The sequence below is a fragment of the Elephas maximus genome, chromosome X, assembly GCF_024166365.1.
Source record: "Elephas maximus indicus isolate mEleMax1 chromosome X, mEleMax1 primary haplotype, whole genome shotgun sequence".
NCBI classification, from domain to species: Eukaryota; Metazoa; Chordata; class Mammalia; order Proboscidea; family Elephantidae; genus Elephas; species Elephas maximus.
In genome coordinates this window covers 99776917-99787875 of record NC_064846.1, presented here as the reverse complement: position 1 = coordinate 99787875, position 10959 = coordinate 99776917, and the positions used below count along the sequence as shown (strand labels likewise).

Here is a 10959-nt window from a genome sequence, read left to right as displayed (position 1 = left end):
CCCGAGTCTAAGGAAATTACAGAATAGACAGAAATGGGAAAACGGACAAGCACCTGCCACAGCCATGTCTGCTCGAGTCCGAGGAAATATTACAGAATAGGCAAGAATGGGAAAATGGACAAGCATGCTGCCACAGCCATGTCTGCCCAAGTCCAAGGACCTTTACAGAGTCGTCAGTATATTTTAACATTACATATGGGTGAAAGCATTGAAAGCTTCACCTTTTCACAGATTGGCTAGAAACTGTGATCCCACATTTTGAATTGCCTTTCTTAACAATCATTGGTACAGGCTTCAGTAAGGACAGTCAGGGGGGTCTTCATTGGTCCAACAAATTTTCTAGTCACTAAATGATAATAGAAAAGATAAGAGTGGAAAGTCTTTTGTGTTCTGTTTGATTGGCTTATGTGAAAAAAAAAATTTTTTTCTTTCCCCTAAAAGATACTTTCCAAGATCATCCTAGTTATTGTCTTTATACCTCAGGGCCCAGTTGATGTGCCCTTATGAGTCCTTGTGAGTCCTTGTGAGCCCAGCTCCAGCTAGGTCACATTCTCTATGCTCAAAGACAGGGAAAAATGATTCCAATATTATTTTCTAAATCAGAACTCAAGGCAAACATACATGCAGAAATAACCAACAATTCAAGAAAATAGTACAAGTAAGGTCACAAGACAATAAAAATGCTGTCTTAGGGTAAAATCACCACAAAATTATAGTGAAGCAAAAAGGAAGGTTTTATTCGGCATATGTTCAAAGAGGCAAAAGTGAGAAATGGACAAGTAGGCTGCCAGAGTCATGTTCGCCCAAGTCCAAGGAATATTACAGAATCATCAACATATATTAACGTTACAAATGGGTAAAATCATTGAAAGCTTCATGTTTTCACAGATTGGCCTAAAACTGCCAAATTACTGTGCTTCTACATTTTGAATTGTCTTTCTTAACCATCATTGGTACAGATTTCAGTTCCGTAACAACAGTTAGGAAGGTCTTCACTGGTCCAACAACTCTTACTATTTACTTAATGCTAACAGAAAAAGATAGGAGAGGAAAATATGTGGGTCTTTTGTTCTCTGTTTATGATTTGTTTATGTGACAGTTTCCCTAAAAGATGTTTTTTAAGATTGTCCTAGCTATTGTTTTTATACCTCAGGGCCCAGTTAATATGTCTTTGTGAGTCCAGCTCCAGCCAGGTCACGTTCTTTATACTCAAGGACAGGGAATAATGGCTTCAATTTTAATCTCCTAAATAAGTGCCAAATAACTAATATAGACAATAAGTACTGCAGGAGTGACAAGAAGGTCAACGTGGTTAAGAGTCAGCAGAGAAGGCCTCATATAGGAAGTGGGACTTAACCTTGACCCATGAAACTTAGGTAGGAACGGGATAGTGGGAGAAGAAAGGGAGGGCATTCTCATGTGGGGGACAGGAAGAATCAAGGTGCAGGGGGTGAGAAAGTGCAAGGTTTGCTTGGAGAAAGATTAAGGAGAGAAATTTAACTGGAAAAGAGAGATTTGTATGTGGGAGAATAGGAAATAAGACTGAAAATGGCATATTTTAAATTTCTGAGTAAAGGATTTGGACTTGTCTTTTGAACAAATGGGGAACCATGAAAGGGTTTTGAGTGAGAGTGAAACTGTGAAGCCACGTTTTGGAGTATTAATCTAGCACTACACATTGTATAGTACACACTCATGTGGGGAGAGGCTGGAAGTAAGGAAGATCGGTTAGGAAGCTGTAACAATCAGTCAAGAATAAGGTGACAAGAGCCTTGGTAGACTGGGACCATAAAGGAAGGCCAATTGTTATTGACATGATGAAGAAAGAAATGTCAGAACTTGATGAAATAGGAAAAGAGAGGGGTCAAAGCTGCCTGAGAGTTTTCAAACCTAGGTACCTTGAGGAAAGAATATGCCATGAACAGCAATGAGCAAGACGAGTAAGGGAACTGGTTCAGGGAGTTTAGTTTTTGACATCTTGTGTTAGAAGTAACAATGGAACATCCAATTGAAAGCGTCCAGCAGGCAATTAAAGATGTAAAGATCGAGCTTGGGAGAAAAATCAGGCCTAGAATTGTGTTGGCATGGTGTGATGGAAGGAGCACTGGGAGTCAGGAAACCTAGGGCCTAGTCTCTGCTTTGCCACTAATTTACTAAGTCATGGGCAAGTCATCTCTCTGGGCCTGTTTCCTCCTCTATAAAGTGAGGAGTGCCTGTGCCCTAGATGATCTCTAAGGTACTCTCAAGGACTACGAATCAACTGAATTTTATTCACCTCCATAAATGTTCACTCCAAGAGAAAAACAAAATCCAGGCGGTGGGAGGGGATTTAAATAATCCCAAAATGCTATGACTCTGTGATTCTATTTATTCTATTAAAAAAAAATTTTTTTTAATAGAGGGAGTAAAAAAGAAAGAGAAGCTAGCAAAAGAGACAGAAAGGAATAAATCAGAGTGATAAAAGTAGAAAGAAAGAAATTCTAAAGTGAGGGGATGAAATAAGGAACTAAAACTAAAAGTGTAACAATAAATGGGAGAAATAGTTATAACAAATATAACAAAGGGTTAACATATACATATATTATATAAAGAATAGATTTAGATATATAAGAATACCACTAAGATTCCAATTGGAGAAGGATATGAACAGCCAGTTCACATAAGAAGAAATAAAAATAGCAAACGTATCAAAAAGTTCAATCCCGTGAGTAATAAAAGAAATGAAATTAACAAAATAATTTTTAAACCATGCTAAAATATTTATTATATAATTTAGTACTAGAACTGCAAGGGAACTGACACGCTTATGTATCATATGGCATTGGAAATTCATACACACCCTTTTGGAAACCAAGATCAATAAAAGTGTTCATGCTCTTTGATCTGGTAATACCATTCCTGGGAACTGGCCCTAGGGACAGAATTACAAAGAAGGAAAAGCCATGCACATTAAGATGTTCAAAGAACAGAAAAAGCTGGAGTTACCTAAGTGTCCAATAATAAAAGAGTCAAATAAATTATAATTTTTTGATTGATGTAATTTTATATGCCCATTGAAATGATAAATATGAAAGACTATAGCAACAGGGAGAATATTTACAATAAAAAGTTTTCAAAAAGCAGAATTAAAAAAATATATGTACACTATGGGTACACTTACATAAGATATGCATATGTGTGCAAACTGACAAGAACATGGAAAAATGAAAATAATTTTCTAGACTTTGGCAGTATAGAGTATTTTCTTTCAAAATTTCCTTTTATGTTGTCACGGTGGGGCATTTAATAAAGCATTATTAAAATTTTTAAAGAGTATCAAATGAAGTAGAGAGGTCAAGGAGGATAAAAGTAGAGACTAAGACCGTTAAAGGTCTTGTTTATGAGGTAATTTGTGTTCATCTAGAAACAGAAAACTACAAAAGTAGAAAACAGATTCAGGGAATTAATGGGTGATTTTGAGGTGAGGAAATGGTGTTTATAGTACTCTTTCTAGAAATTTGGCAGTGACATGAATAAGATGAATAGAATGGTAGTAAGAAAAGAAAGCAGGGTCAAGGTTATCCGTGGGAATGCTTTGTTTTTTGTTGTGTATATGTGTGTGTGTTATAAGATGGGGTGAAATCAGTGATGGGAGAGACTGAAAATGATGAAGGAGGATAAACGAAGGAACAAGAAAGAGGTCACCTCTTATCCTGGGACTGTAAGGAAGAAAGGATGAAAGATAAGATGGACTTAGAGTTATCTTGCAGTGAAGCAGGTAGAAGTTGAGTTTTGAAGCAGGCAAGGTAACTCTTAAGAGGTCAAGAGGTAGGATATACTTCAGGGCCCCCTGAATCCCTCTTTTCATTCTTTTAACTGTTTCGTTTTCCTCCCTAGATATCCAGGATGTGCGGGCAACCCAGGGTCCCTTCTGTTAAGAGTAAGTGAACTGGAATTCTTCTCCACTTCCACTTTTTTTTCTTTTTTTTCCACTTGGGGGCTTGAGAAGGTGGAAAAGACAGGAAACAGTTCCTGTAGAATGTTCACTAGGAACTCAGCAGGTAAGAGAAATTTAGGGCATAGGTGAAGTTCCAGGACATGATACTTTAGAGGGCCAAGCCACCCTTATACTCTGGCTTCATCCAGCAACCTCCCCCAGGCCTAGGAGACAGAAGACTGGCCCAGGCGAAACTCAAAGTGCTTAACTGAAGTTAGAGTGTGGGGGGGGGCACCCTAAAGTAGCAGATCACAAAATCCTGGCAGAATAATTAGTCTACATTAAGCATATGGGAGTTAAGTGGAATGAAGAAATGGAGGAGGCTGGGTCAGTTGTGATGTAAAGAGCAGCTTCACCGGGTGGAGTTGCAGATAGAAGAGGTGATGGGCAAGGAGGTTGTGGTCATAGGAATAAAAGAGAGAGAGTGTTTATGGTGATGGAAAACTTGGCAGTGGAACTGGTGATGGTTGCACAACATGATTAATGTAATTGGCGTTACCGAATTGTACATGTAAAAAATGTTGAATTGGCAGATGTCTTTTTACCACAATTAAAAAAAAAAGGAGTAATTAAAAGGGAGAGAGCGCAGATGAGGAACAGGGTATGTAAAGCTTAGGTAAGTGGCCATGAGACTTGGGAGACTAGTAAGAAATGGAGAAGTCCAGTTCATTTACTCCTACAGAAGGGGTCCTGGGTAACAGGTGGGTGCTGGATATCTAGGGAGGAAGATGAGCACTTAAGGAATGAAAAGGGCATTGAAGTGGTTTGTTTTGTTTTTGCTACAGACCAGCCCCAGTCCTATTCTTCAGATGCCCCTTAGAAGCCAATATAAATTTGGTATTACTAGATAAGTAAGAGATTAGAGACAAGTTAGCAAGGGTGGGACAAAAGAATTGGAAGGCTGGGGTCTGATTCAGGAGGCCAATAGGCTGGAAGCTGATTTCAGAGGGAATGGACCTAGAGATGTGAGTTCAGCCTTCTCACAAATGCCTGCCCAGAAATTCCTACTTTCCAAGGTTTGCGGGTTAGTGCCCCAAGTTCCAGACTCCCCACTCCCAAAAGTCCATAAGTGCTAAGATGGTGCCAGTGATTGGGAAATGAATGGGGAGGAAATTCTGAGGGGGCCCATCCTAGTCTCAGATCTCAGCCTTGGTCTTGAAGTCCTAAAGCCTGATCTGAGAGGATTAGCGACAGATTTATCACTTATCTAGGGCAGGAGTTAGAGAAAGGAGAGAGACCAGCGAAGAGCCAGCTCTGGGTGTCAACTCCTGGCACTACCCTGTCCCCTGCACAAACCTGTTCTATCTCTCTGTGTAGGAATTTACAGCCACAGACATGAGAGCTCCTCCCTCTCAGTCTGAGCCATCACTCTTCCTTTCATTAAGTACAAGAGAGTTGTCAAATAGGCTCTCAGCAAACATCATAAAGGAGGTGCAATCCCATTCCTGTTCCAAAGGTCATTATCAGCTCAGACCCTGCCACCTGAGGCTCCTCAGGGTCCCCACCCAATGGTAGGGCTCAGGGCTCCAGTTCATCAGTGCCATACTTCCAGCTGCATGTGGGGACTCTGTCATGCAGGCCCTCTGGGATTGTGCCCTATTTCAGCACCTCAGTAGACAAGACTATCCTGTCTTTAAGGGCGAACCAGGAAGGTATGGCTGCCACATATGTCACATTCTTGGCATCTGGTGATATGCTGGTGCCTCCACTTACTGATTCTGTGCTGCCGCCATTATATAAATCAGCTCAATCCTGAGATTACCTACCTTCTCCACCCCTCCAGTTGAATGCCCTGGTCTGGCTGGACAAAATGCATTCTATACAAAGATATGAGGAAAAAAGGAATGAAGAAGAATTACTGAGGCAAATTTCTGCGAAGCCTTTTTAAGATCAAGAAACAGGATCAATGACCCCAGGAAGTGGACAGGAACAAAGAAAAAGAAGTAGGATAGTACAGGCGACTTCTACTACCTTTGACTAGAAAGGAGGGAGCAACTAAAGGGCGTAGGAGAGATGAGCACCATACATGATTTCCCTACCTGTCCCTAAGTCTCAGAGGATGGGCCCTTCCCTAGAGCCTGGAAAAGAGTAGAAAGCAGCCTTAGCTAGTGTCACTATTAGATCCCCTCCCTTCTGCCTTACACTCACCCCCTTTTCTGTCACTTCCTGGCTTCCAGTGTTACAATCTATCTGCCCTAGAGGTAGGGAAGCTGCTGTCCTGGGGGGTTCCTTCCCACCTGCAGCTGCTTTCCTCAGGCAGGGATACAAGTGCCAGTGAGGACGCAGCTGTGGAAGGCTGCGGCCCCCCACTACTGCAGAGCTGCAGGAGTTGACGTGGATACTTGTCTCCAGTAAGCAGGTAGAGCATAGGATCTAGGCAGCTGATAGCGCTGGCCAGGGGCCGAGTCATTTTGTAGACCATGTTGACAATGTTCAGCACCTGGCAGTCAGCTTGCAACAGCCCCGCCATGTAATAAATGGTCGGGTGATGTGGAAAGGCACGAAGCAGAGAGCAAAGACAGTCAGCACCACAGCGATGGTACGGAGAGAACGGAGACGAGAAGATGTCTGGGCAGCCCCTGGCAGGGGCCGAAACAGGCGCCGAGCCATAAGCCCATAGCAGACCAGAATGGCTAAGCAGGGCACACCAAAGAGCAGCCCCATGATTGCCGAGCTGAAGTGCACATAATGGTCAAACTCCTCAGGCCGAGTGGTGTCATGGCACAGAATGGTGGCCCCCTTGATGCTGGTTGTGACAAAGAACAGGTTGGGCACAAGGCAGCCAGCTACAACCAACCAAACTGCCAGGCAGAGAAGGCCTGCAAAGCGTGGGCGGCCCCAGCGTAGTGCCCGCAGTGGGTGGCAGATACCCAGGTAGCGGTGTACACTGATGCAGGTGAGGAAAAGGACACTGCAGTAGAGGTTCCAGTAGAAGAGAAAACGGACAAACTTGCAGAGCCCAGTGCCAAAGGGCCAGTGGTTGCGGGCTGCGTAATAATAGATGAGGGTTGGCAGTGACAGCACATACAAGGTGTCTGACAATGCCAAGTGGAACATGTAGGTGGCTGTTGCATCCTAGGGTCGAAGGCGGAAGAAGAAGAGCCAGAGGGTTGGGGCATTGAGGCTCAGGCCCAGTATAAAGACAACTGCATAGCTCACAGGCAGCAGGATGAACTTGAACTCCTCATCAAACCAGCATTCCAGCTCCACCTCATTGCTGCCTGGACCTGGGCTGGAGGCTAGGGATTTGAGCAGCGAGGATTGTGCACTGGCCATGGTCCTAGAGGTGGAAAGGGCAGAAGTGAGGGTGGCTTAATTTCCCTGGCCTCCCAGCCCTGACCAGGGGCAAAAAAGCAGAGAACACGGAGGGCAATTATTGAAGCATTAGGGAGGGATAAGAGCAGTGCATCCAAGTGCAACCCAGGCCAACCTGGCCCCTACCTGAACTCCCTTGGTCCAACCCAGGAAGTGGTGAGCATCAGGCAGTTCTGGGCCTCACGGGGGCAGTCAGTGGGTTTGGGTTGTTCTCATACTGCAGCTGACTCAGTCTTTAGGCCTGGCTAGCTGAAGGGGGTGGAGGCCTACCAGGGCCATCCAAAGTGGGAAGATGCCCAGATCCAAATTGCCTCCTAACTCCTTGTAATAGCTCTGTCTGTCCCTATGAAGAGGAGTGTCTCTCCATAAGGTGTCTTCTCCTCCCCTCTCACCCTGGTTCCAGGGTCTCCATACTACCTTTACCTCCAATGCCCTCCCCTGCCTACTTATAGCCCGGGACGCCCCGTCACCGCCCCTGCCCAAGAAGCTTAACATGTCTCCTACCTGGTCCCCTTCAATCTGAGCCCAGCTGACTCTGCCACCCTTCCTCTTGGCAGCCAGAAGGCATATCTAAGGGGGCAGAGTTGGGGGTGGGGCCTGTTCCTCCTCCCATCCGTGAGGGATTGTCAGAGCTGGAAAGGCCGTTAGACATTATCTAGTCCAACCCACTCATTTTACAGATTAGGAAACTGGGGCCCAGCTAGATTACTATTTAACAGTTTTATAAATGAGTGCAGGAGAGAGTACACAAGGAAGCATTCAAGTTTACAGATAAAGAGCCAGGCCACTGGAAATAACTAAAATTGCAGGAAGATCATACAAGTCTATGTAAATGAGCAGAAACATGGTAAATGAATTTTAACGTAGACACATGTAAGATTTTTGAGAACAATAGATTTTAGAAAATCTAAACTATTGAGACAAATATTAACTACATAATGCAAAAGGTTAATTGTAACAAATGCTTGTGTATCACTACTATGTGCCAGACACTCTTCTAAATAGGTATTGTTATTGTTCCTACTTTACTCATGAGAAAACCAAGGCCCAGAGATTTTGTCTTTTTTCCTGTTCTAATCCTTGATTTTTTTCAAATTGCTGTTGAAGAGTGTAAGTATTTTGCTAATTAGTGGTAGAGTCAAGATTTGAACCCACGCCGGCTCTAGTCTGCCTTCGAACTCAGGCTGTAGTATCCATGTACTTAATTTCTCTGTTTAACTGCCTCTCTAAGCCACTGGCCATGACCCAGAAAAGGATTAGCAAATGTTTACTGAGAACCTGCTATGTGCTCGGTCCAGTTCTAGGCACTGGTACTTCACTACTAGTGAACAAAACAGACCAAAACTCCCACTCTAACGGTGCTTACATACTAGTCCAAGGGGAAGGGGAGACAAACAAAATTAGTAAGTAAAACATATAGATTGTGATCATTATGGAGAAAAATAGAGGAGGGAGGGAGAATAGAGAGGGAAGGAGAAGAGAATTGAGAGGGTTGCTGTTTTAAATATTAGGGTGACTTTTGAATGAAGACCAGGTGGTTGTGGAGGAGGGGAAATGTAGAAGATGAGAGTTTGGCGGGGACCAGATCATGGAGGTCGTTGTAAGGCATTGTATAAACTCCTTGGCTTTTACTTTAAGCGAACGGAAAGCCATTGAGGGTTTCGAGGCAAGAAGTGTCATAATCTGATTTACATTTTGGAAGGATTACTGGCTAGCTATACATTGAAAAGAGACTTGGGAGGAAGGAGGAAGACTAGTTAAGAGGCTATATTGCCAGTGGAGATGATGGTGGCTTGGGCCAGGGTGACACAGGTGGTGAGAAATGGTCAGATTCTGGGTATATTTTGAAAATCGAGACAACAAGATTTAGGTCTGGGGAAAGACCAGGGGTTCATTTTTCAGCCTGTAAAATTTGAGATGTCTATTACACATGTGGAAACCCTGGTGGTGTAGTGGTTAAGTACTACGGCTGGCAACCAAGAGGTCAGCAGTTCAAATCTGCCAGGTGCTCCTTGGAAATTCTGTGGGACAGTTGTACTCTGTTCTTTAGGGTCGCTATGAGTTGGAATCAACTCGACGGCAGTGAGTTTGGTTTGGTTTTTTGGTATTTACACACGTGAACCAGTTTGTGCTTGACAACCAACTTAAAGATTGGCAGTTCGAACTCACCAAGCAGAGCTGCAGAAGAAAGGCATGGTGATCTTCTTCCCTAAAGATTACAACCAAGAGAAGCGTATGGAGCAGTTCTACTCTGACACACATGGGGTCGCCATTAGTCAGAATCGACTGGACTGTAAAGGGTTTGGTTCTGTGTTTTTACTAGCCATGCAGGAGACCCTGGGGTGGCACAAACGGTTAAGTGCTTGACAACTAAACACAAGTTTGGCAGTTTGAGCCCACCGAGAAGTGCCTGGAAAGAAAGGCCTGGCAATCTACTTCCAAAAGGTGACAACCATGAAAACCCTATGGAGCTCAACACATGGGGTCGTTATGAGTCGGAATTGACTCAACAGTAACTGATTTTTCTTTTTTAATACATGTAAGAGGAGATTTTAAGGAGCCAGTTCACTCCTCCCTAAGGATGCTAGCCAATAAGCTTCACTTAAAACTTCACCCCTTCCTAGACACCATCCCTCATCTCTCTCTAGCACTTCCAGAGACCCTGGCCTGAATACAAATAAGAGAGTCCAGAACCCAAGCCTAGCTGTTTGAGAGTCTAGTGCCAGGAAACACTGAGTTGTCAGGAGCTCTGTGTCTGGGAGTCTTGGAGCTAAGGCTCAGTAAGTATGGACCTCTTAGTTACAGGAGGCAAACTCTGGGACTCTAAGCATAAGGTGAGTAGTGCTCTTGGGTAAGAGTGAGCAGTCTGGAGCAGAATCTACTCTGAATGGGGCTGGGAAACAATGAGAGGACTCTGAACCTGATCTTCAGGTACTGAGAATGTTGCCCAGCTGGATCCTGGGAGTGAGAGAAGGAGGCAGACCTCGAAGGAAGGTTCTAGAATCCAGAGTCCAGATCTCTTAAGAGGCCCAGAAACCTGGATGGGGGAAACATGAAGATACCTACCCTGTGACAGGATAAAAAATTAAAATAAAAAAGTTGCTGTCATAGGTGACCTTATAGAAGCAGATTGCCGTGCCTTTCTTTCAAAGCACCTCTTGGTGGGCTCAAGCCACCAACCTTTTGGTTAGTAGGTGAATACTTAACCATTTAAGCCACCCAGGCTCCCATTACTATTGAATCAATTCTGACTCGTAGTGGCTCCCTATGTTACAGAGTAGAACTGCTCCATAGGGTTTTCTTGGCTGTAATCTTTATGGAAGCTGATTGCCAGGCCTTTCTTCTGTGGTGCCACTAGGTAGATTTGAACCACCATTCTTTAGGAAACCATTCTCCCCCCCCAGGGACTTCCTCCACCCAGGATAAGGGGGCATAAAATGCAGGAGCGGAGGAAGCATGTATAACCTGAGTCCTGGACAGATGATTGCTGTACTGCTGCATAAAAGGCCCAGGTTTGGGAATCAGGTGGACTTGAGTTCAAGTTCTTGTTCTTTCACTTATTAGTTGTGTAACTCTGGGCGCCTCTTTCTAACTTAGTTTCCTAAGTTACAGGAAACCAACCTTTTAGGGTTGCCCTGAATATTGAATTGTTAGATAGGTGTGAAAAC

General features: G+C 43.8%; 1 protein-coding gene across 1 annotated transcript; it reads right to left on the bottom strand.

Moving 5' to 3' along the window:
* Window positions 1-6155: 6155 nt before the first annotated feature.
* Window positions 6156-7252, bottom strand: P2RY4 (pyrimidinergic receptor P2Y4). Its single transcript, XM_049871686.1, is given in 2 exon segments — window positions 6156-6460; window positions 6463-7252. Coding segments are annotated over 2 exon segments (1095 nt in total).
* Between the last annotated feature and the right edge of the window lie 3707 nt (window positions 7253-10959).